The sequence below is a fragment of the Labrus bergylta genome, chromosome 3 (genome assembly GCF_963930695.1).
Source record: "Labrus bergylta chromosome 3, fLabBer1.1, whole genome shotgun sequence".
NCBI lineage: Eukaryota > Metazoa > Chordata > Actinopteri > Labriformes > Labridae > Labrus > Labrus bergylta.
In genome coordinates this window covers 15,315,625-15,342,713 of record NC_089197.1, presented here as the reverse complement: position 1 = coordinate 15,342,713, position 27,089 = coordinate 15,315,625, and the positions used below count along the sequence as shown (strand labels likewise).

Genomic DNA, 27,089 nt, shown 5'->3' with positions numbered 1-27,089 from the left:
AATTATAACTGAATCACAAAATACTCCATTTCACTTTGAACCAGTAAAATATCTAAGTTAATAAACATGTGAACATTATTTCTTTATCTATTAATGTTTGTCCTTCAATTTTGTCAACAATTTGCCTACAATCTCCCTCCATAAACGGGAATGCAGCTTTCTAAGTTGCAAAGAGAAATATTATCAGAGAGAATAGGGGCACCTAAGCCCCCCTTAAGGACACCATTAGTAAGTTAGTAAGTCTGTTGGTATACCACATTTCACAGATACACATCACACAGTGCTTTACATGAAAAGTACAACTGTAGCTCTCATAACCTGGAGCATCTGTTGATGCATAAAAAAAGACTCTGAAGATGAGAAAATAAATTACTCTGTAGCACATTTTAAACAGACACATCATCTTGGGAAGTAATTTCCTTTTTTATTTATAGAATATTTCATTTCCTTATCAAAACCTTTGTCCTAGTCATGCAATTATTTACTGGATTTGATGTGGAATCATCTATTTTTATAACATTTAATTAAAATAGAATATAATTTAACTTCCAAGTATGTGAAACAATTGTGAAAATTTGATATTGATCCATGAGACCCAACTGCTGTATGTGTAATAGTATTATTGCAAAAAAGGGAGTGTCTGTGAAGCTCAGTTGCAAGAGAAGGCGCCCCACATTCAAAGGATACAGTCCAAGTCACACTGGACGCAGGTTAGATTCCGGCCCTGATCCTGTTTGGTGCATGTCATCCCTACTCTCTCCCCCCATATTTCCTGTCTCTCTCCAAATTTTCAATATAATAACCTCCCCCCCTCCTCAATGTATTTATTTCAGTATAAAATAGAGGTGGGAAAAAAATGTATTTATACAGAAACCGAGATGCTTATCTTCTGAGATTTTAAATCGATTTTGTTTTTGGCTGATCAGTCACTCTCTGATAAGTGTTTAGGCTAGCTCTTTATATTATTCATAAATAGACTTTGAATGATGAATCCAAAATCGTTTTGAATCAAAAATAGATTCTGAATCTAATCATGACCCCAAGAATCGAAATTTGAATTGATTTGTGAGACACCCAAAGATTCCCAGCCCTAGTATTAAAGCGGTAAACTGTTGTGACTTCTGCCAAAACTGAGCTTGCATTTTTAATGAAAGTGCCCTGATACAGAAATGACAGCATCTGATGCAACAGTAGACATCATTATGTTGCCATATAAGGAAATATCTTATTCATATCTTTATTTTCAGTATATCCTCCTAAAGTGCTTAAGTAAGTTAAGTTACTTGGCGTCAGTTTTACCTCGGAGAGACTTCTGATGAACAAAGAGAAATTAAAAAAACATATTTTAGATTTGTCAAGAAGTAAAAGCAATGAAATAAATTAAAAATAAAGTTAATTTCCACAAAGACAGGTTTTCAACTCATTACACTTTCCCTTCATGAGCTTACTCTTTTCTGTCTGCAAATAATTTTGCTTCCTTCCTACTAAATGGAACCCAGCTCAGGGGTTAGTATCCATAGCAACCAAGCCCCTTGCGGACCGCCATCCCTCTAGAATTCCTCTTCTCCGTAAACAATCCACACATGTGAGGGGGAATACAGAGAGGAATTTCAGAACATGCCGGGCGGCAGTAAATCACTTCTTGCTAAATTGTAAGCCTTTTGAAAGCTTCATGAAACAACAAAGGGGGGAAAAAAGCTGATTAGCCCTCGGTTGTAGCCAAATTGACGTCATCATGACACTGGGCCGTTTGTTGTAGCTGCTCCACAAACAGGGAGTATGGCATTGGGATGTCAGCTAGCTCACACTCTGTGATCATCTGATCTTTTACAGACACGAGGACCTGGTCGCATGATACGCTTATGTGCACTGAAGAGACAGTATGCATGTGTTAGCGTGTGTGTAAGAGTGCGGGGCTATATAGTAGGGCCAAACATATAGACATACCACAAACCCATGATTTTCTGAAAGGGTGTGACCAAACAAGGTCTAGTCTTTTCTCTTGTCCGACATGAATTAATTGACTGCGATCATGCTCAAATAAACAATCTTGGGATTACTTTGAGTGTGCAAAACAATAATGTCAGCGTTCAGTCATTTAAGTCACAACAGCTGCTCTACAGTATAAATGAAGGGATTTATGATCATATTTCAAGACAACTTAAAACATATTGAATAACCTATAAGCTACATTTACACAACAGCTGAAGTTGGAAACCAGCAATTTACTAGATTTTAATCTGGTTAGCTAAGAAATAGCTGAGCTAAAATCACTGTTTGGTTGTTTTGCACAAGCAATAGAAAATGCATAAATGCCAAGCTAACATAATGTTGCTTGGAAATAACTAGTTGACATTCTTATTAGCCAAGATATTGATGATATTGTGTGGATTTATAATAAGGGTTCAACATGTGGAAACACCACTAACTCGTGCTTTTCCAAGTTTTGACAAAACAGGATGTCGTTTTTTCTTCTCGTCAGATATGATTTTCATTACTCTCCCCACCTGTGGAGGTTAAACAAAACACGCACTCTTCTATAAAAGATTACTGCTGGCTATAACCATATACTGTTAATATTAAAGGACAAAGTGACGTCAGCCATCTGTTATCGGCAGCAGCCGCCATGCTGGAAATCCTTTCTCAGCCTAACTTTCAGTCAAACTAACGACAAAGCCGAAACTGAGGCGGGTTTTAAGACTCTTTGCGAACCGTTACATCGCGCCCACCTGTCAATCATGTCAGCTACATGCCACACTATGGATAACACTTATCGTTTTCAAAATCAAAATCAAGAACCGTTTTTTTTATTCTACCTGTAATGTTATCTAAAAAAACAGGTAACTGCTCGCATTAGCTGCTATGTAGCAGCTGCTAATGAGTTAGCAAATGTATTGTTTTACATTGAAATAAAGCTAGATTTTCCCTCAGATATTCACTTTTAATTGTCTTTCAGTTGTGTTTTCATTAAGAAGAGGTGTAAGAGGGGAATGTTTGTTCATTACCCCAAAAATGATACACCCTACGTCCTGGTATAAAACAGTACACAAGTATAACAGAACTTAAGCTTTCCAGCCTGAACATGACCCCTGAAAAAATGATCTGCCCTGTGTATTTGGTGAATTGCATATTTGGTGAATGATGTCATTATTAACAAACCAGCTGTGGTGGTACATATAGGGAGCTGGGTCACAGTCACTATCTGAAGAGGCCCGGCCAGAGTAGCATGAAGCACTGTCTCCATCCAAGGAGACTTCCCTCTCTACCCAACACTGACACAACCAATGCAACTGTAGCTGAGGTTGTATAACTCAAATAGCCAGCCAGCCACACACGCAGACAAACACACATAGTTGAACCTGTCTGCCAGCCTCTTTGGGCAACACACTCCTCCAGTACAGTACACACACACACACACACACAACTGTGTACACACTGCATTGAATCACTCAGCCATGCATTTGCATCCCACAAACATCATGCTGGCACTGAACCAGAGGCAAACAAAGCAGGGGAAGTGAGTGAGCATGTAGGCCAGAGAGGCGAGGAGTGCGGACTCAGTGCGTATGTCAACGTAATCCAAAGTCCCGCCCTCCTGCTATATGCTGCCATTTGCACCAGTCACTCTAAGATCTCTCTCTCTTAGGCCCTTAGTCCAGCAGGGCAAAGTTGTGATGTAGTGGTGCCTGATGCCAATACTTTTGGAGTTGAATACACTACATTCTAACTCTTTATTCATCATTTCTGTCATCCAACAAATTTATACATTTTTCTGGCAGATTACACCTGTTGGGCCTCAGCCATGTGTGTTGGACAAAGGACTCGGGCCTGTATCACAGTTCTCAAGCCTGACTGGAGTTATTTAGGAGGCAACTAAACAAAGGAGTCTTAGCCCAGCAAACCCCCAACAGAAACTAACAAATAGGTGTGAAAAGTGGGGGGGTGGGGGGTGTCTGAATTCTCTATCCTCATTGGAGGAGGCCTGAGGTAAACCCACAGGCAGTTCCAGTCTTTAAAATCAATCACCAGGCATTGCTTCCTTCTCTTCAAGTGTGGTCTGCCGACCCAAAGAGGATACCCTCTCCACATGATGGTCTCCAGCATTCGAGACAAACCCTTTCCTCCTCTTGGCTTACATATGTTAAACTCCAGAGCTGAGGTTGTACAGTCTAGGTAGCTCTTCACATGCTGAATTCAAGCATCAGAGGATTCAGCTGACTACTTCCACGGCATATTTTTAGGAGTTTTGGCGCAATCAGATGCTATCAGGTTCAAGCAAAAAGGACAGTTTATTTCCTTTAATGTTTCGTAAGACGTCATTGAACGCAAGTGGACAGGAGCGCTGAAGGAAGCCCACTGATCCCTGAATCCACAAGGACACATAAAGAACTCAGCTCCTGCAACCAGAAGACCACAGAGCAGCGCTCTGGTCGAAGATCTGAATCCTGCTTCCCTCCTCCTACATCTGCCACGAAAGAACCCTGCCTGAATCTGTTGATTTAATATTCAACAGAGTGACGATTTAACCAACTTTGCAACGATCACCAGGAAAAGTAAGTGCCTTGGTCCGGGCAGAAATAGTTACGTTTCTTTTATAATCACTAATAATTATGCATCATTGTTGACGAGACGTCACATTCTGTTTATTATCTGTTGTAAGCTGCTGCATTTGTTTTATTGTAATGAACTGCTGTGTTCGCCTATGTATGTAATGCTATGCTAGTTTACCTTCAGTCAACGGCTTTCACAATCAGAAAGACCACTGTACCCGCCGTTGAATCAAAGTCCGGCCACTGGCTTTCTGGTGTTTAAGTAACAGTTACTGATCTCAGCTCAGAGAGCTCAAACTGTTTCAAAAGGTAGCAACACGGCTTCCTTTGTTGTCCACCATTTTGTCACCATGTGACGAAGCCACATGGTGCATTGTCTCTCTCCACCATCTTGTTTTCTCTCTCTCTCATCCACATACATATATACACACACATTTACACCTCATTCACAAGCCTTGCTTGACAATGTTTGTTGCTTAGATTAGTTTATAACAGTTATTGGTTTGATTAAGTTAATTGATTTTGGATTGATGTTGCTTTGTTTAAATAAATTATGTTATAATTTTAAGAGAGCAGTTGTTTGTGATTACTGGTGTATTTGCATTGTGATATAAGCTGGGTGCGAGGGCTTTGTGTACGGATTTCACGCCTTCAATTTATTAAATATAGTTATTAATTATTAATAATATTAGTAATTAAGTAACTAATTTGAGTGATATTTTGGTTATATTTCCCTGATTACAGGGTGGTGCCCCAAGAGTGATTAAACATAGTTTAATGATATTGTTATTTATATTATTAATAATTAAATATAATTATTAAAGAATAACCAAAGTTGACTCGATACAACCCCAACACACCTCACAGATTCCCTGGTCAATAACGAGCTGTGCTTGGACACTTCATGGCCTCCATGTTACCCTTATTGTAACCTTTAAAAATATTCAAATTAAAAAAGCGTTAAGTGTGAAAACACTAATCCAGCCCATTATGTATAATGTTAGATTTAAACCTCTGTAAAAAAAGTATAACCCAAACTGAAAGGTAGGATATATGAAGGAGTGTTTTTTTTAGTCCACATTAGTTTATTAGCTGTGGGAAATAGGCTGTCAAATCGGTAGCCCCGAGTACTTTGTTGTTAGTTTCTGGTAATTTGACTCAGCAAAACTAATTTTGGAAACGTGCACCTTGTACAAAACAGACAAAATATGCAAAGAATTAAAGGGCAGTAATGGAAGCGCTTTAAGAAAAAAAAATGACTTCAAACTCAAAAGATTGCATGGGAGTTTATCAAATGAATGCAAAGGATTGCATTTTCCAAATAATCTGTTGTCAGATACTTATTAGAATAGCTTGAACAGGTATTGGTAACAATCAGGATGATCTCAGACGTCATGCTTCAGCAGGGCGTTTGCTTTCATATTGTTTAAAGTAAGAAGGCGGAAACTACCCGGCAAGTGTGGAGGGAGTGTAAATGTAAGCTATTTGGTTAATCCACGTCTTCTTCAACAACATGTTCTCAAACGTTGTGCAATACTTAAAGTTTTACATACAGTTACATTACAGTTTTTTTTCATAAAGTTACATTTTATTATCTGTAAAACAATTTGAAGTTGTTTTTTACAGATCAGCTAGTAGCCATTATTTTCATTCTAATAATACTTTTAAATGGTGTTAGTTTAAAAAGTTAGTTTCTTTTTATGTATTTTTTCAGGGGTTTTTTACAAGTTGGGATTTAAGTGTGTAAGTCAAGCATGATGTTACCTTCGAAATAAAATAATGATACTTGTCTCTTCACATGGACGCACACAGTTTATCAACTAAACACTGGTATCAGGTAGCAATCTGTGTGGAGAGACTAAAAAAAGTTTAATCGTGGCATCCCTACATTCCTAAACTTTTTAGACTGACATCCTCAAACAGTGTCATGTCATGTGATATCACACCATTACCATTCTTGTTCAGGATGATCTGACTACATCAGAACTGCTGGGTGTCTACAGCCACCTCGAGCTGAATTCAGGACAGTGTTCTGCTAATTCAACACACCTAATGTATTTACATAGCGGAGTTTGCCTCTGACCCTATATCCTGCTCCCAGTGTATCCGGCCCTATAGATCTCCTCCTCCTCGTCATCCTCCTCCTTCTGCTCTCCTCCAGCCAACCAGCTTTTCAGTCTCACACTCATAGACACACACACATACACACACTACAATATACGCACTGGGAGAGTGGCTTTCCACTAAAGTGAAAAACAGGAAATTAGATGACATTGTTCGGTGCGCCGACGTCAGCAGTGAGAGATAGAAAGAGTAAACAGCTTCCTCCACCCCAGAGCTGGGACCAGGATGCAGGGAATCTTGGGATGCCTTCCCTGCTCGTGATTCTGAGGAAAACGTTCATGGCTGCCCGGTTTACTAACAATCTCCAGATCCCCTCTGGCTTACATGTTCTCTCTCCCTCCTGCTCTCTTGATAACTCTTAAAACTTCTCCACATGTGGTTATCGGTGGACTGTTGTATGCATAGCCGATAACACAACAGACCATATCATCGTTTCTTCATTATAAGGTTTCAAAATATTGGTGGGGTGTCTTGTGTTCATTTGTCTACCTGTATTTGTTTATGTGTTGTTGTGTAAAAAGTGTGGACCAAAATGAAAGGAATCAATGTTCTTCATTAGGTCTGATTAAGAGGACCAGCTTCAGCCACAGGTTTGGACGCACACTTTGTACCAGACAGACAGACGGACAGACAGAAACACAGACAGACAGATAGACAGACAGACAGACAGACAGACAGGAACAAAGACAGACAGGCCGACAGACAGACAGGCAGACACTCCAACTCTCACACACACTGAGCTAAGTGTTGGTCTAAATGGCTCTGAGTGACACATCAGCCTCACAGCATGCTGAGACACACAGATAGTAGTGCTAGATTCTCACGCTGTGTGTGTGTGTTAGCTCAAAGAGAAATATTCACTTTCATGTGTGGCCACTCACATTGACTGCCCAATACATCTGCACTGAAGCCATCGATATCAACCAGGTTTCAAACCTCCCACCAGATCACCGTCTCGACAACCAATTAAACAAATCAACTCATTCTTGTTACTTGAAAGCAAAAGTCTGTGTTCATGCTTTCATGTATAAAAAAAACAGTGAGGGTACTTGAGATATTCATAAATGTTAAATAAAAAAATTAAAAAACAATCCCTCAAACTTCCTAAAATAAGTAAACCACGACAAGTTGAATAAAAAATGTATATGTTAGTCGGATAAATCACACACATATATAAATATAATGCTATGAGCCATCAACTGTAGGTTAACACACATTATCTGAGTTTGTGTGTATGTAGAGCCCCAACAGATAATGCAATGTGAAACCATAACGCAACGTGAAACCATAACGCAACGTGAAACCACAGACTGGGACAACAATATTACTCTGTTGTGGAATCATTATGAATGCACAAAGATAATAAAAATAAATTAATAATAATAATTAATTAAAAATTAATCCATTTTATTTATAACGCACGTTTCGTTTGAGTCACTGATAGATGTAATGCTGGAAGAGTTTCATTACTGCACTGTAGTGGGATGTAATCTGAAAATGGCTGAAGAGGTGACGAACACAGAGACCACAAATGACCGCCAGTATCAGGAGGAATACTTTTAATGCACCGTTTAAATCCTCCCCAGCTCTATGTTGTTGTGGTATTTTACAGGGAGAAGAGTGATTTAGTTACTGGGTTCTTGTTTTGTAACATTATGTACGTGCTGATGTTCCAGTGCTGTAATGTATCTCTTTCCATTGGTTTTTCCCACCATATATCTGGTAACAGGCTTTAAATGGGGCACCTTACTGAAAAATCTCAGCTTTTTGAGATAAAGAAATGTTCAGACGAACTGAAGGATTCATCGTTGGGTATTACACCTCATATGAAAAATAAATGACATTAAACTATTGGTGGCAAAAGCTGTAAAATGAAAAGCTCGCTATAGTCAACATATCTCAACTCGTTTATACAAAAGAGCCAATGAAGAAAAGTACTGTTCGTAAATAATGTTTTCAAAGTCATTCAGTAATCTCAGCTCAAATTGTAGTGTTTTTTTTAAGCTGGATCAGATGCACTGTATTAAAATGATGTGCAGCCCACCTTTAGTTCTGGGCCCAGAGCAAAGCAAATGATGATAAAGCAACAAAGTGATGAGTATGTGCTAGAAGTCAGAGCTGAATGTGTTGGTATTTTTCTGTTGTCTCTCAGCAGGGGTTTCATTTTAATACCTACTAACCCTGACCGAAAGTAATCAAAAGAGATGAACCAGTATTATATTAGGCAGCATATTTTAAATGGCTGGGTGTAGTGCCGGTAGGAGGAGAGGCTAATGCAGAAACACACTCCAGTCCTGGTTACATGTTACGTTTGCTGTGTTTTTTCTCATATTAATATTCTCTTCTTTCCAGATGCAAAGCAAATGATGCCCCTGTGTCTTTCTAAATGTTTGTTAGAAGCATATATCCACAGACACAAATGACGACAATGCATTCAATGGGTAAATATATCATGCAATATAAACATTTGATTCAAAAATGTGTATTTGTTCTTATTACGCTGCATTGCTTTTACACCATAGACCGAGAGAATTACGACTCCCGAGTAAAAACAAAACTCTGAATCCTTCACCGCCTAAATGAAGATGAGATCGTCATCTGATGTGCGAATGCAATTGCAGTTAGTCGTAAAATAAATAAAGAACCACAAGCGTCCACATGTCTTATCCATAGTGACCGAAGCTTCAGTCAGCCAAGCAAAAGACTTCAGTTGAGTCACTGGCATGGCTGCAGGAAACTAGGCCACCGTGGATCCGTTTGTTCCAGAACATCCTCACTTTCTCTGAATTTCTATCTGCTGCTTCCCTCTGTCTCGCTGCCGCTTCAGTCTGTCTGCCTGGTGGGACACACCACAAAGGAAAGAACATCCCCTAGAACAAAAAACTACAAACATCCTGTAAATATCCAAGTCATTTTTTTTTTTTTTTTTTTTTTAATGTAAAACAAGATTCAACTACACGTTTGTTATCTTTAACCGTGTACTCTCCCCCCAGCGTTTTCTTGATTTCATATGCGTGTCAGATGCAATGTCATGAGATTTACACATACCAAGATTTTCTTCTCATATGTTCTATGCTGATTGTTAAACATGAGGCATGACAGAAAAATGCTACACTAAATATCTATTATATTACATGAATATTCTTCACTGATCTTCTTTTACTGTCCAGCATGAATGTTTGAATATTAACACTTTTTCAATCACTTATTGTAATAATGATCTCATCAATGAACGTACAAATTATCATGCCATACGAGACTATCAAATGTTATCCTCGCAAATGATTCATGACATCATTACAAATCACCACTATATTAAAACCCATTCCCCACAGGGAAAGATCAGAACGAATGGGACTTTTTTTCAGGTCTTAAGCCATGCCCAAATCTCTGATGACGAAGTACATGAATCCACAGAGGTACCATGTATTCTATGAGTGTCTCTAGCTCTGTAGGTAGTCCACTATGTAAAAAGCAATGATAGCCAAATGAACACAAAATATTTAGTCATGTGTTTATATTCTTTTTCAGCCATGTAAAGTCTACAAGGAGGGCTCCACCAAGACTAAACAGACACACACCAACAATCTGCAGCTTTTTGCTAAATTGTGACTTCATATTGTTTCAACCGCTGACAACACAGACAAGGTCACGCGATCATTTTTAATGCAAAGACCAACAGATGACCACTTGAACAAAGATGTGTGATGTCATAATGGTGTGTCCTTTCCTCATTTTTCTACCATCTCAAGCCCTCACTGACTCACACTCTCTCGCACTGCACTCCTGCCTGACGTCTTTAAAGTCTATGAGGGTAGGCTTCAGGTTGGAGATTATGATTGGGCCTTTGTCCCATTTCAGAGAATCAAGATTTTCGACTTTCACATTCACATCGCAGAGCAGAGGGTGAAATCTTGTTTCTGGTTTGACATCAGAAACCAGCAGCTGCTGACCAAAGCTCTGGCACAGTATGTTATGTAACAGTTCAGGCGAGTTATATGCTAGCTATACATTCTGCTCACATAAAAAGACAAAAAAAAAAGCCTACACAAAATGCTTCAAGGAATAAAACTGAAGCTGTGGCACACCCGCAGATTTGAGAAAATAACACAATCATACACAATACAACGAGACAGACACATTGTTGATTATAAGCCTGCGATGTGAACTTCCTCTACAGCCTGCTCCAAAAAACTGTGATTTCTAATCAGTCACGCTAAAGAGTGCAGATATACACATTCGTTGTTTTGCAAGCAACGCTCCCAGAGTACGCCCTGACCTTTATTCTGTCTGCAGTGACATCTCTCCTACCTCACCAGATAGTACGGAAATTCAAGCATACAGGAATGCACACACACACACACGCACAAAGGGGGAAGACACCGTGTATCTCACAGGAGACCGAAGTTGCCCTGGAATTCAGTCCCAAATGCCCTCGAATGACGTACGTGGTTTAAAAATACAGAGTTTGCAGAAAAAGGATAGGTTACTTCATCCTTGGTGACATGTCCCTGTTTCTCAATGGTTGTAAGCATCGCCTCAGATGTCACCAAAAGAACATAAAATGTTCATTTCTGTTCTGTTTTCTAAAGTTCAATGAAGAAAAACAGATATACCCGACATATTCATCAGAATACAACGTTGTATGTTTTGTTTGTTCTTCTGCCTTGAATAAAATGTGTGTGTGTATATATATGTATATATATAGAGAGTGACACACACACACATTAGTGACATCAGAGAACATGCCGCACTACCTCAGCTCATGATGCTGCATGGCCTTGATTGCATACACTGTGCCCATAGTGGGTTAGAGACTGTTCAGAGCGCTCACACACACACACACACACTGGTCTACAGGGATATAAGGAGAGCAGGAGATGCACTTATTAAACATGGAGGGAAATAGCCTACATACAGCTGTATCTACATGACTGACAATCAGCTAAGTTACAACATAATAACACTGGAGATGAAACTGAGGCGTGTGTTTTTGAGGATTATCAAATAAAGGCAAATAGATTAAATTAAATCAACCCAACTTAAGTCCTTTTATGCATCTCCATTTGTCTTACTTTTCAAATTCCCTTCTAACTCTAACCTTTATGAAGACCGGAGTGCGTCAAAACTCAGAGTCCAATATGACCCTCAGCTTCATAATCTGATTTTGAGGATTCAACAGAAATATGAGAAAGAAATCCAACTTTCTAACCTTGGCACATGATACCCTGCGCCAGGTTTCAGAGCTTTAACTAAATGGACAGCATTTCTATAGTCTTCCGATCACTCAGAGTGTTTTACATTACAATCGCTCACTTTTTTTGTACACACATTCACACAAATTATGTGCCATGCAAGGCAACCAAACAACTAATCAATCACACACATGAACACAAATAAAAAAAAATAAAAAACATAAATTCAAAAGCAACTCAGGGCCTGAGCCGACGCTCAGCCATCACCATCGGACTGTCGTCCCCACAACCACCGCCGTCCTCATTCATGCACAGCCTGCTCCGACCTCCCCCTCAGCGGACCAAGCAAGTGGTCAACAGGAATACAAGGAATACAAAGAAGGAATCTTTCCTGCATATTATCCCATATAATCATTGATTGATTGATTGATTGAGGTTCCATTGTTTCGACAAAGGACACTTTGACATGAGGATCAAACCACTCATTTTAACTATTTAACTCTGAGCAACAGGCACCCAAAAGGAAGTCACAGAGGTCCAGGTTTAGCTTAGTAGAGCAGGGGCCCTACAGAGGCTAAAGTCCTCAACGCATCGGCCACAGGTTCAACTCCCTTCCCTTCGGCCCTTTGATGTATGTCTACCCCATACTCTCCTCCCCACATATTCTGTCTCTCTTCAGCTGTCCAATAACATGCAAACAGGCCAAAGAATAATCTAGAATAAATCACCAATCATGCTGAAAAGTTAATGCAGCCATTTCCACAAAATTAGTGGTTTGAAGGTATCCTCTTTTGTCAAGTACAAATAAAAACAATGGATCCTACATCTCCCATGATGCAACAGCCTCCTTCCTAAGACTTTTTTTTGCTTAAAAGGATCTTCCCTCTGCTACCACAGCTCCACTTTGTAAAGCAGGATTTCTCTTACAGCATTAAAGTAACAATCTAGAAGATTCTAATTTAATTCTCCTCTGTGGCACCTTTAGCGATAAGCGGTAATTTGTGTGTTTGTGTGTTTTTGGACCCCGGCCATATTAAAGGTTTACTGCAGTGCTAGTTGAGACCGGAATAACCGCACACCTCCATAGACAAAATGGAGATCAAGAGGATGTGTTGGGTTAGCAGTGCTCAGCCTCTAAGGAAGACAAACCTTTGCTCGGGGATGGAAAATGATTTCCTCGAGGAACATCACAATGACCTCCTAATTTATAAAACACTGAGAATGGAAGGGCAAGACGCTCAATCCCAATTTTGTTACCTAATTTTTGGCAAAGGGTATGACTTTATATAACTGTAAATAAATGAACCCTGCTGCTGACTTCAAATGACTATCCTCCAACCTGGTCACAACTACAGAAATAAATCTCTTTTGACAGACTCTGTAGTTCATCGTGTAAAACATATTGTGTGTAAATTAGACGGTAAGACTCCTTTAAAGAGAATACTGTGTGTACAATAAACGCTTTATATCTACCACCAGTGTGTAAATGAATTAAAGACAGTAGACAGAACCTCGAGGAAGGCGAGCACTTTCTCCAAAGCTCACCTTCAAGGTATTTCTGTCCTTATCCAGATTACCCTGAAATCCTCATAAGACCTGGACAATCCTAAGCCATCCAGGGCTCTGGGGCAGCCCCGTACTTTAACCTCCTCCTTCTCCTTCTCCTCTGCCCCCAGCAGCCTCCTTCACCACCACTGGACTTTTTAAAACTTTGCCGTATGTTACTCATCTTAAATAAAACAACAGATTTTCTTCAACCTAAACACATGATTTATAAACATTTGTGTAAGTTTGTTTTTCCCTGTTTCCAGCATTAGCATTAGCAAATTGTCAGGCTACTTTCTAACAGTTTGTCTATTGTCATTTGCTGATACAAGGCAAGGTCAGAGGCCAATAAAGCAAGAGGACAAGCTAAAGGAGCTTGGCAAGTCTAAGTGGGACACTGCGCTGTGACTCTACAGTGTACTGTAATCTTACCGGGAACCTTTCCATTGCAGTCAGCCACTCCTCCCTTACGGTGCAGCCTAGTACATGACAACAAGAAAGCAGAGGGGGAAACAGTGACACAAGCTACACAAGAAGACCGTCTGGTCCTCAGTAAGAGATCATTACTCAACAGTGAATGTCCTGCCATAACAAACTGTACAATCTTAATTACCTCAGTGGCCCTGTGGCCTAAAGAGAGGATTAGAATTAGAAATACGCCCATGTCGGCCACCTCAGCCCCGCTCTATCTGCAGCCCTGCGTGGCTCCACCTCTATGGTGCAGCTATAAGATGTTTTTGAAAATATCAGAAGCTTTTCCTCAAGGCTCTTCAGATCGGTGAGGGCATTAGATAATCACCAGCGGACTCCCCCTCCTCTTCACCTGCTAAAACAGGAGCACTGATGTCACCGTTGCATGAGGGATCAGTGAGTGACACGAGCTGGAGCAACAGGCTTGGCACATAAACTGTCCTTGATTTCACAACACATACACACACACACACACCCACACACACAAACTGAATGAGGGGGATTTGTTGACAACACGCCAACACACATTCATGAAAGCTGCTAAACAGACGTAAACATGAAGACCAGATATGTTGCTGCAGTATTAATAAATATATATTTTAAGTAAAACAATTTTTCATTGCAGTTTAAAAAGGAAAATGAAGGCAGTCACAGTACCATATAAGTTACACCAGGCAGACAGTAACTTTCAGTCAGAATTATAAGGCAACTGAACACCCCACTGTGTAATCCACATTTCATAATGAAAACAATTGAAATAGCCAACCACTGAACTTATTGCACTGGCTTGTTCTAATATGATTAGAATTTAACTATTTCAATACCAGAAGTTCATTTGGACCCAAGGAATAACAGCTGAGCTCTCGGGTAATGAGGATCCTAACAGATAAACAAAGATTTCCAATGATCTTTATTTCAACATTGCACAGCAAACAAACATTATATAAGATAAAAACAGTTTTCAGAATATATTCTAAACATGTGTTGCAAAGATGTAAATTCAGGAGTATTTAAAATTCCACTTCAAGTATTCAGTAGTGATCACTTTTCCCCGAACAGGTATTTATTCCTTATAAGATGTAAATCCTTTTTGCCTCTTTCTGCCTTCATTACAACATTGATATTTAAATTGAGTATTATGATTCAGTCAGAAAAAGGGGGACGTTGTTTCAAAACTCTTCAGCTAATTCGATTTTTAAGGATTGACTGACAACCTGTCAGCAGATCCTTTACAATATAATAAAATATAAATTATATTGTAAAGTATATAAAAGCACTCAAATATAAAATATACAACTCAAAAACAAATTTTCTGACAAAGCTTAATCCAGAGTGTCACATTGAGTATTCATATAGAAGAGAAAGATTAAGTGGAAATAGACCTGATATGTTAAATTACGCTATATAGACATTAGCATATAGGAACTAATCAACCACATGACTTATGTGGTACGTATGTGTTCAGACATATACTTCATGAAGACACCGCCGACTCTCTCAAAGTGACACATGCTTCAAACAGATGATGTGGGAGGAATGTACTCAGGCAGGTGTGACAGGTACAATAGAGCCACTGTTGCTTTTGGACGGGCGCACAGGAATGTCGAAACTTTAGATTCATTGCTCGAACATAATGATATGTCTTTCATTGTCTTTTATTGTTTCAATTGTGTGTATGACAATTATTTTTAATGTGGTAAGTGCTCTCATAGTTTCCATTACAGTAAGTCATTTCCTGCTCTCCGAAGTGACGTCTGAGTTCGTTACTCCCCTTGTCACACCACTTGTGAAGGCTGAATGCTCTGATGTGAATGTGAAACAGCAGAATAAATGCATCAGGCCAGTGGAACAGGGTAGAAGGGCAACAAGCCGTTCTGAAAATGTATTCTTATCATTTATATGTGTAAACATACTTGCCCAATAAAGTGGTTTCTATAATGAATCTGAAGTGTCCTGTCAAAAATTTAAAAAAAAAAAAGGAAAGACAGGACTTTGACTCTAAGTTTAGTACATATAATAAATATAATATATAATAAATCAAATATGGATAAATAAAATGAAAATAATGTCATGCTAAAGACTAAAGGAGTCTTGAAGAGAGCACGTAAAAAAAAAAAAAGACGGAAAAACCAAGATGGCAGACAAAGTGACAGAGTCTGACACTATAATGACATTAATAGGCCTTTATATAAAATACTATCTGTAACTGAACTTATTCACTGTATCAGTAAAGGAGTAGAAAAAAAAACGTGCTGACGAGCAGAAAAGAGTATGGAGTAGCTTCTATACGAGCATAAAGACCGCACCAGTCGAGCACCGGTCACATGATGAAAAATCACCAGCGCCTGCTTTCTCGCACTGAATTTTCCTGAATATTATGTGCAGCGTTTACACATCGGGTCAACCCGACTTGCAGAAACTTTACTGGAGGGCTGGCAGGAAAAAGAGCCAGGATGAAACAATTCAGCCTTCTAAGTTCACACATGCAGCTCACCCCAAAAAGCTCCGGATATTGCCAGGAGTTTTAGCATGTGTAAAAACATCAGTATAGAACTGATAGATTAACTTTATAAAATCAGCAAAATATCTTACAGGCCTTTTTGTAAATATACATTTAGTGTTGAATTTTTCTAAGAGAAGCTTTAGTCATTTATTACTAAGCAGAATAACGCAGTCAGTCTCATTTTCCCATTCTGCATTCAAGCCCCAAATGATTTTCATATCACGCTTAAACAGATTTTGATATTACTGTTCGGTGTCAGGTATGTACATTTTGCATAATATTGAGCCTGGATTTTTGCAGGGGATAACATCAAGCTCGCAAAACTCAGAATTTCTTTTTCGAGAAGGGAGACTGATCCGACCAAGCCCAACTCGTAAATTCAGTTTTGGACTAAAATGTTGTACCGAAACCAAAATGTGTCCTAACAACCACACACACCGCAGAAACAATGAGCACCATCTGTGCTCTGCCCCGTAAAAAAAAAACTGGGCGGGATATATCAACGGAGAGAGTACAGTCTATCTTCAGAGCGAAAGGCAGGGCACACTCCAGAGAGTTTTGCGTCATAGCCGGTCCATTAAAATGAGGGAGGAGACAAGCGCGGCTGGCTTATTGTGCTGTTCAGCAGGTGAATGAGTAAATTGCATGTTTACTACAGCCAATAAGCTGCAGACCTGTTCACTTAACTCCTGCGAGGCTCTTGTCTGCTCAGTGCTTCTTTAGTGAAGAAAGGAAGCTAAATTAAGTCAAAGCCTCCAAAGCAGTTTGATTCGAGCATATTTTCAGATCAGCTGCCAAATGTTGCAGCAAAGACCCATCCGGTTTATAACTAAACCATTCATAACTAAAGCTACTGCTGCTTTTTGTAAACCATGACCCAGGACGAATAGTTAAGCAAACTGTACTGAACACAGACCTTTCTTTGGTTTATTCTGGCTACAAGAAGAGTGGTGTGATAGAGCATGGAAATGGCCAAAGTACTCCAGTAATCAGACACGGCTGTTAGCATTGTTAGCATGCTGTGTTATACATGTTTAGAGCAGGCCAAAATCACCACATACGGCTCCTTTCCAGGGGAGATTAAGCACACGCCTATGGACACTGTGACACTATGCCAGAGAGATGACTCTCAGATGAACTCTTCCTCTGGAGGAACAATGATGGTGTGTACATGCCGTACTTTTCAAAACCACCAAGTGTGGGATACAGACCTTTCGTGATCCTAAAGAGGGTATGCACATGACATCACTGTATGATCTGAGGGGGCATTCACATGAGAAATACAAATCTCAAGAAGTAAAAACATATGATGCTAACAACCGAATAAACAGACCTGGATGTTTTAAGAGGCAGTCAAAGAATAAAGACAAATAAATCACTGAAATTTAACAGACAAATGGAAAAAACATTCAAAAGTCAAAGCATTTTATAGTTTTTTGACTTTCTCTCAGAAGTCTGAGCAAAAATACTTTAACATTGTGATCAATGTTAGATACAAAACAATAGTGCAATGAAATGAATGCCTTCTGGGTTCGGGAGACATCGAATCAGAAAATAATTTCTATTCATGTCAGTGTTAACATCCAGTGTCTATCTTGTATGTTGTGATGTGTCAGATTATTGACTATTTACCACACATATTTGTTTGTCTCTGGGATGAGAGGTGCCCAGTTGTAGCAGCTATACAGTTTTTAGATAGGCAATGTATGTCACAACAAGTGACAATGAAAGTTAAATGAAAACTTTACAGCGAAAATGTTTCTTTAATACTCATTAGCCAAAAAGTCAGGCTTGAATGAGGATTTTTTATTCTCTCAGCCATCTCTCATAAAAAAAAAAAAAATGTAAGGAAAAAAGGTTGCATGAGCACACAAATTCAATATGTTTATGATAATTCTGAACTGTTATGAAACTGTCCTATCTGTCTTTACATACTTTCATTTTGTATTTATATAGTTTGCGGTTTGTGTGTGTTGTTTTCTATCTTGGGTTTCAGTCCCGTTTCTGCACAACCAAATGCCCTTTGGAAATTGACTGACTGATTTATTTATTAACAGGTTAGTTTACTAGCAATACTAGAGAATTTTGCATTACGATTCAATAGCCAAATGACTTATCTGAAAGATCCCCTCATTGTCCACATCAGTCTCTAGGTAAATTGGCCCTAAAAGTCTAAATGCACTTAGCAATAATCCACATATGAAACATGGTAGCATGGCATGGAGACACCTGCAGATGTTCAGAGCTTACAACGCCCTGTAAATTGGGAGAGACACAGCCGAGGAGGAGCTTAAAAAGGCCACCAGTGGACCCGAGCCCACTCACATCTACATTCCTGTGAGCTTCTGAGAGAGAACAGAGAACACGACTACAAAGTAAACACTTGCAGCGCTTTGTTTTTGAAGAATACCCTTTCCATAATCTTATGAAACTATCACATGCTGACCTTATGATACAAAACTCTTAACCTGGAGGGGGAGCAGAGCTAGCCTTGAATGTGGCCTTATTTGTTAAGACTATTTTGAAAACAAAAGGAGGTTCTGTGTCAGGCAAGTACATGCACCCTATTGAAACCTCATCAGCGAGCACGCTCTCTAGCAATAAGAGACTCACTGTATCTACACTCAGAGTGACAAAGGCATTTATTATGTTATCCTAATTTGATTTCTACACAGGATCAACGCACACTGCTTCGGCAGGAGTAGACTTTGGTGTCATTATATCAAGTTTCCGAGCTGCTTGATGCTCAAAAATAGATCAGTTACAGGAAATAAAACGTATAAATAAAGTTGTAACGCATGACATCAATCACTGGACGGTGGGCGCTCCATAGGCCCCATCTTGCTTCCTTTAAACTCCTTCTGCTCAAGTTCTAGTGGAGATAAATGACAAAGCAACAAAAATAATTACCCCACCCTTCTGCCCCTGCAGACACTCCAGACAGGAAGGAAAACACTGTCACACTGCAGATGTGTTTAGATAAAACATAATGAACAGCTTAAGTCATATTTTAAAGCTCGTCAAGACGTTTTCTTTGATGTCAGTGAATGCTAAAGATTTGACGGACAAAATGTTTCAGTCTTAAAGGAATAGTTTCACATTTTTAGCAGTGTTCTTCATCCAGCTTCTTCAGAGGATTGATGGCACTGTAATGTCTGTTTGTTAAATAGAAAGTTAGAGCTGCAGTTGGTCCGCTTAGTTTTGTTTATAACTAACCTGGCTCTACGTAAAAGGTAACAAAATTTGCTTACCAGCTCCTATACAGCTTACTTATTAACACATTTCCTCTTGTTGATATAACACATACAAAACTTTGACATTTCAAGTTTTTTGTTTTTTATCTCCTATCACAATTTCAGCCACTTGCTGCAGATAGCTAACCTTAATAATTCAACAAGTGGAAACTGATTTTTATGCTACTTGTTCATACAAGGACCTATAGACTGTATAAAACATGGACATAGTCCCAGTGATGTCACCCATTGGTTTATGAAGAGGCGTTTTGAAGTCAAATGATGGTTGTCGCCTTTTGAAAATGCTATCACTACCTAACCTTTGATAAATGTGGAAAAAAGGCAAAGGGGTGGAGTAAAGGCGGGCCTTAAGCCTCTTGGCAAACAGCTACAATGCACCCACTTGTCAGTTAAATCAGTCACTCCCCCAATTGTGCAAATGTATGAATATATATTTTAGCCCTAATATTGGGCTGTAAACATGTCAAATTTGGCCAGAATGTCCTCCTTCTTAGTTTCGATTAAGGTCAGAAGTGGTCCGTATTTGTTTGGACAAGAGAGGGAAGGCGGTTTTAAGGCACCCCCACACCTGCCGATTTGGACGCCCCTCGGTTTGCCAGATATGAGACCAGTTAGTACGGCTAACCAACAGGGGTTACAGTGATGGAAGCGGGCAAGTGAACTGGCTGAAATTTATTGAACTCATTGAACTTCTTAAGATAAACATAAGCATAAAACGAAAATAATAAACTGTTTCTGAGACATACATGTGGGATTTGTGTTGATGTTTCTGTCTGTAGAGCACCACAACTTCTGCTCTGTGGGAGGAAAACTGCTAACGGTGGCAGGGTGCCAGGAGTTAGTGCCATGCTCTGAGCTATAAAAGCCTATTGTACATATACACATGACATCCTTGATGGACACAGATAAGCAGAGTCCGGCACTCGATCCAATCAGCAGCTGTCAAGACAAAGACAACAGCAGGGCCATTGAAGTCAGAGGAACGTCAGCATTTCTATTGGAAACCGCTCCTACTGTACGTTAAATCATAAATGTCACTGTGACTTTTTTTGAAAAAAGCATTCAGATGGAGGCTCTCAAATGTTTAAAAATAGTGGTTATGTGAGTAAAATAAAACAACAGTTTTGTGGGTTTTTTTTTTTTTAGAGCAATGGGGCAACAAAAAGAGGAAGAGCAGAGAAAGTTTGATCTCCACATGAAAGAAAGCGAAAGAGAGAAAGAGACAGAAAAAGAACCAATATCAGTCTGACTCCTCTCAGCCGGCAGAAAAAGCACAGTGGATTAATTCATCACCATGCCGAGCCTTTGCCCTCCTCTGGAATAAATTACCCAATGACTTGAGACTTAGACTAAACACACACACACTCACTCACACACACCGCTGTCCAGTGAGGACACACAAAAACAGCGAGAGTGAAATCGGACAAATGGAGAGAGACTGCTTAGGTCACCGGTGTATCATATTTAACTTCACACTCTTTAAAAGTCTCATGCATCACGAGAGCCGTTTAGCGGGGGGGGGGACTTTTAAAGTTCTGCGAGTCAAGCAAACATTCAAGTGTTAGTTTGGAAAAGCAACTTTGTGTGCCGAGTCACTGCTAAGGATGGGAGGGTTTTAATGGGGGAAGTCTGAGGTGCGGCTGAGTGATTCCACCACTTATGTTAATGCATGCAGAGGCTGGAATCAGAGTGTTTTACTCTCAAGATACTTATGAGCTTTGCACCTTTTATTGCCCTTTTCCATTTCTATCAAGGGGTAAAGCTAAAACTGATTCTACGTTCATATTGAGGGAGGGGAGAGCTACTTGATTTCCTTGAGTAGAGGGTGAAGCAGACTGAAAGAGTCAAGGCCAGATAAATGGTGTTGTGTTTGGCTGAGGTCTCTCTCTGTCTGTTTGGCCACACACACACACACACACACACACACACACACACACTAAATGTCCACTATCACAAGACCTTGTACTTGAGCCTTATCATCGACGGAGCAGCCCAGATGGTAACACAGCCTTGACAAAGACCCACATCACACTCCCAAACTTCTATTCAATGTTTCTCACACTGCAGACAACTGCACATACACAGTCCTCCCCTCTCTGCCTCTGTCTCTCTTAGTGTAAAGGAAATGTAAAAAAAAAAAAACTGTTTTCTACATTTTGTTCAAGGCACTTTGGCAAAACACTAAACCTGTGCACTTCACTGTGTCTAATGGCAGCTGTCTGAGGATGTGAATGAATGTGTGTGTGTGTGTGTGTGTGTGTGTGTGCACCCTGCAGGATCACAACACACACAGATCCTAATGACTGGAAATGTAATAATTAGATACACCAACTCATACAGTGCAGGTTGTGCTAGGGCTGCAATTAATTATTTTCATTATTGATAAGTCTCCCAATACTTCCCTCATCAGTCGGTCTAAAAATAGTGCAAACTCAATTTTTCAATCACACAATTTCCCAAAGCCATATGTGAATAGTTTATTTTGTCTGACTAACAGTACAAACCCAAAGTCGTTCAGTTTACAACAACACAAGATAAAGAAAAGCAACACATCTTTGGGTTTGAGAAGCTGGAAGCAGAGACTGTTTGGCATTATTGTGTGAAAAATAAAAATCTTTATCAAAAAAAAAAAAAGAGTTGCATATTAAGTTTCTGTCCATACACAAAAAGGATAATTTGCCTTTTTTCTTTCTTCCAGGTCTGCTTTATAGAAATGCACAAGGTTCTGGTAAGGCTCTACTTTAAAAAAATAAAATAAAATAAAGAAGTTGACATCTCCTGAAAGTTTCCACTCCCAAATATATTCCAGATGAAATGCAAAACTGCAAAAGGCCTTATTAAATCCAGTCGGTGCGCAAACACAAAGGGCAGTTATTGATCTTTTAAAGAGAGAAGAAAATCAAAAGAGCTTCAACATGCAGCGTAGGGATATGTCCCTGACCCCTGAATGCAACATGGGGGAGAGATCACGTACATTTTTCCTACGAGTGCCACTATAACTTACTTTCTATACATTAAAAATGAAACCTCTGGCACTCACTGGGGCCAACCGCAAAGGACATTAAGGATGACACCTTCCATAGCGAGGATTAACCATTTCCAGCTGAAGGAGATTTGTATACCATTAGTCTAACTCAATCAGGGGACTAATTCAATCAAAGGGCACAGTGGGCGTCTTGACATGGGGGCATCTGTCACACTGACTTCTCACTGCATCCCGCACTGACATTTGGCCACAAAATTCAGCTTGACAGAGGCCCCTCAAATAGCCTGCGGTCTGTCACACAAACGCAGACATACTCAGGGAAAAAAAGAAAAACACAGACGCACTATTAAATTCACAGCTTCACGCTTTCTTTTTTTTTTTGCACTGATGCCTTGTGTTTGCACACGCCTGCAGATGCACTTGTAAACATGACAGTACGAGCTTCACTTGCACACATTACAAATACACCACTGCTCAATACTTCTACATTATTTCTACAAATGCAATGAAACATTTTGGATGCGCACATGAAAGCCGGGTCATTTTTTTTCTTTTTCTTTTTTTTTTTCTCACTTCCAAACGGCTGATTTAAATAAACTGATAGGTTGTACTTTTGTGCTTATTCAACCTCTTACACAATGCATAAATGCCAAGTAATACCAAGAATCATCATCTTGATTAGAAACACCTATCTAGTTCAAGCAGGCGCGCCACATTTTGTTATCCTCTGTTAGTGTAATTATTTGTGGGCCAATACACAAATGGGACTGTTATTTTTTGCGATGATATAACAACCCGCTGGCAAACTATTTGCTATTTTGTCATTCAATCTTTCTCAGTAACGACTCATTCACCTTTCAGATATGCCTGTCACACTCAGATTTAAATGTTTCTGTGAATGACTGTCCAACTTTATGAAAGAGAGGACAAATCACAGAGAGTTACAACTGGGCAGAAAGGTGAAGCAGAGGCCAAAGCCTGTCAACTGAATAGGAAACGTGTTTGGCAACAGACGTCAGAGCTTCACGCTTAGATTTCTGTTCTATAAAGAACAAAATACACGTGGAGCAACTGAAGACTGAAGCAAATGTTTGCTCTATCCACTGTTACTTCAAAACTACAAAGAGAACAATGCTGCAGGTTAGTGCGGAGGCCTGTGACCCTGTGACTTTTCACTGAGTGTGTGAATCATGGCCTAGTTTCTCTTATTTCTAAAAAAGCAAAAGTTGGATTGTCAAGCATTCAGAGAAAAACTACAAAACAGAGGCTGGGCCTGTACTGCAGAGATATAGTGGTTTTTGCTCTTTTTGCTTTTTGTCTTTGTTGGAATCTATTTATGTTTTCTCTATAATGTTGATATCAAACATCAAGTTTTATGCAGATGGTTGTACTAAAAATACTTCTTTGAGGAAATATACAGTTGTGTTATATATGGAGAAAAAAAAAAAAACTTTATGTAACACACACTCCTCACCCTCACAGTTTGTTCTTGTGTCTCTGTAAATGTAAGTGTGTGTGAGTGTGTGTGTTCCCTCACCTTGCAGCTCAGGGGTTTTAGGGGTAGTCCCGAGGCAGGATTTCCTTGATGCTGAGTGGTATTAGTCTGCTGGGGTGAGTGGGAATCCTCGGACTCTTTTCCACTGTGGTAGACCACCCTATCAGAGATATGAATACTTGAAGCACAGCCCATGCTTCAGCCCACTTCAGCCTTCTTCCTTTTTTTTTTTTTTTTTTGCGCAAGTGCTCTACTTTGAGGCTACCAGAGTGTAATTCGTCCTCTTTTGTAGTGTTTCAAAGGTTCACTCTTCCTCCTCAGGGTTTCATGTTTTTAAATATATATATAAATACATATGTATGTATCATCTAGGCCACAGCAAAGCCAGTCCTCCAGTTCCTCTGACACAAGGCATGAATAATATATCTTTCTATCCCCCACCCCCCCCCACCCCCCACCCACCCCCTGACCAGGAAGCTGATTTCCTCCCTCTGCTTTTTCACATGAACTTAATTGGAGATGTTTTAATCAAAGCAGCTGTCTTATCCTCGAAAACTTGGATCCCGTTGGTCTTCAGCAGACGGTTTTATCCCACACTCCGGCTCCTCTTCAAGCCTTCTTCGTACCACATCACCATTTTCTCATTTCTCCTCACAACTTCACTGTTATCAAGCAGGCCTGAAAGAAACACACACACACACACGCACGCACACACGCACGCACGCACGCACACACACACACACACTCACACACACACAAATCCACGCAGTCTTTCCCCCTCCTCTGCCTGCTTCATGCAATAGTTTTATCCATTTGTTGTGTCCAGGGTTTCATGTATATTCTTCCTCCCCCACCCCGGAGCCATCAAAAAATGATGCTTTTTTTTTTTTTTTTTTTTTCTCTCTCTCTCCCTGTTGAACAATCCGGTTGGCCACTCCAGCTCAAGACACGGGCCATAAACCGGTTCTCACGACACTTTGCTCCAGTCCTGAGCAGTTCATCATCAACAGGCTGAAATATTCACACTGCAGACTGTTATTCTGGACACTCGCTCCGATGTCAAACACCCTCCGTCAAACATAATGCCATGTAGTCCGGCAGAATACTCCATTTATCACAGATTTTTAGAGAGCGAGGGAATCTTGGTGGATGCCTTGTAGCCTATTCTCCATTCAAGGCATCCGCTGCCCAGCTGAGGATGATCCGCCTTGCTGTAGAGGTCCAAACCCGGGTGCAATTGGTTACAGCCTTACCAGGATCTGCGAGATTTTTCTCTCATTCTGTGGCACGAAAAAAAAGAAAGAAAAAAAAAAAAGGATGTCGAGGCTGTCAGATTGTAATCTGTGGAGGTACCACCTCTGGAGAATGCAATCGCTTCAGAGAGAGAGAGAGAGAGAGAGACACACACACACGGAGAGAAAAAAAAAATCTTTAAAAAAAAAAAAAGAGAAGAAGAAGAAGAAAAAAAGAGAAAAGAAACAAGACCGCTCCGTGTCCACAAGTTTCAGATCTGAAATCTTTGGGGCGGCAGGATCGTCCACGGTTGACGCGAGCGGAGGTGAGGCAGACTAGAGCTACATAATGCTTATTTTATGTTTGTCTTTTCTCTGCCTTTTCTGGCGTTTGCCCTTCCAATTCTTCAGCACTGCTTGACAGCGGCACATCCAATAAAAGCACCCGCAAGGATTGACCTACAGCCTTTACTGACGTTAATGCAAATGAGCTCGGCGCAGCTAATCGGCGTCGTGCTCTGCGCCGCTGGGTGGTCCTCCGACAAACGTGGGAACTTTGAAAGCAGGAAGAGGGAGCTGTGACGGAGGGGAGCTCAGAAGCCGAGCTGCAGCCTCTCTTGTCTGAGTGTTTCCGCACGAAGTACATGAAAAACCGGGCTGGAGATGAACGTGGTGCGTTTATCTCGACTCTGGACTGCTTAAAGATATGAATTTGGTAACCTATGGGATACAATTTAGGCTTATATTAAGGAGTGGTGAACTTTTAAAAAGGGGTTCAATAGGTAGGGTCTAATTGTGTCATCAAGCATGGTTCTGCATGACCTGCTTTTGAAGCCTCAAGTTTTTTTTTGGGGGGGGGGGGGGCTTTAGAAGAGACCTTTGTGAATGACAGGGTTGGGGTGAAAGGGGTATGAAAGGGTGAGCAATTATAGGCTGGGCTATTAAATACTGGTGTATTCCTTATCTGGTTTAGTATGATAGCCCAGTTAACCACATTGTTAACTCTCAATATATTTGCAATAGGCTACTTGGATTTCTGGCTGTCTAGTAGTTCTTTACTGTTACAGCCTCAGCACCCAACACCAACTCCTTCATGAAAAATCAAGACCCACATTTCTGATAGTCTATTTTCAGTAAAAAAAAAAAACAAGTGACAGAATAAAGAAATGAAACAACCAAACATTTTTAAAAATAACTTTTTTTTCCAGGCTCACCTTTGCGACCCACTAAAAACAGCCTCATCATAACCCACTTTACTGTACATATCATTTAGTTTCTATTTCTCTTTTGTTGTTTCTTGTTTTTATTATGGGTTGATTTGACACGTCAGTCTGCTACCTTTCTGTATAATTTTTTATGTTGACATTTACTGTTTGAAAAAACTGGTCCCACCTTATTAAAAATACTAATAAGCATTCACTCCATTCTCAATTGCATTTGTTTTGCAGAATTGTATCACTAAATAACTTCATATATTTCTCTAAACTGAAAAAGTTGTATTTTTTTTTTCTGTCTTTATAGACTAGTTAACATTGTAATATTGTCAGCTTTTACAACATTTACCTCATCCGGTAACAAACCCCAGTAACAGATGATATCAGCCCATAATGTGGGCTGATATCTGTCATCTGAAGTGGTGTGTTATAGAACTCTGTTTCTATAAGGGATCAAGAAATTAGTAGTCTTGGTAGCTATAGGTTTATGGAATCATATTCTGTATAAATCCTGAGAAAG

At 39.8% G+C, this 27,089-nt stretch overlaps 1 protein-coding gene across 2 annotated transcripts in view; it reads right to left on the bottom strand.

The window, feature by feature from the left end:
- The window catches only part of pde8a (phosphodiesterase 8A), a 48,626-nt gene extending 22,435 nt beyond the window's left edge, over positions 1–26,191 (bottom strand). The window contains exon 1 of one of the 2 annotated variants that reach the window (XM_020637964.3): positions 24,166–26,191. In XM_020637964.3, coding sequence (XP_020493620.1) covers positions 24,166–24,318 — 153 coding nt within the window. In that variant the 5' untranslated portion in view covers positions 24,319–26,191. Of the gene's footprint in view, positions 1–13,846; positions 13,877–24,165 lie in introns of those variants that run through there. The other variant, XM_065952801.1, reaches the window with a different exon arrangement.
- Between the last annotated feature and the right edge of the window lie 898 nt (positions 26,192–27,089).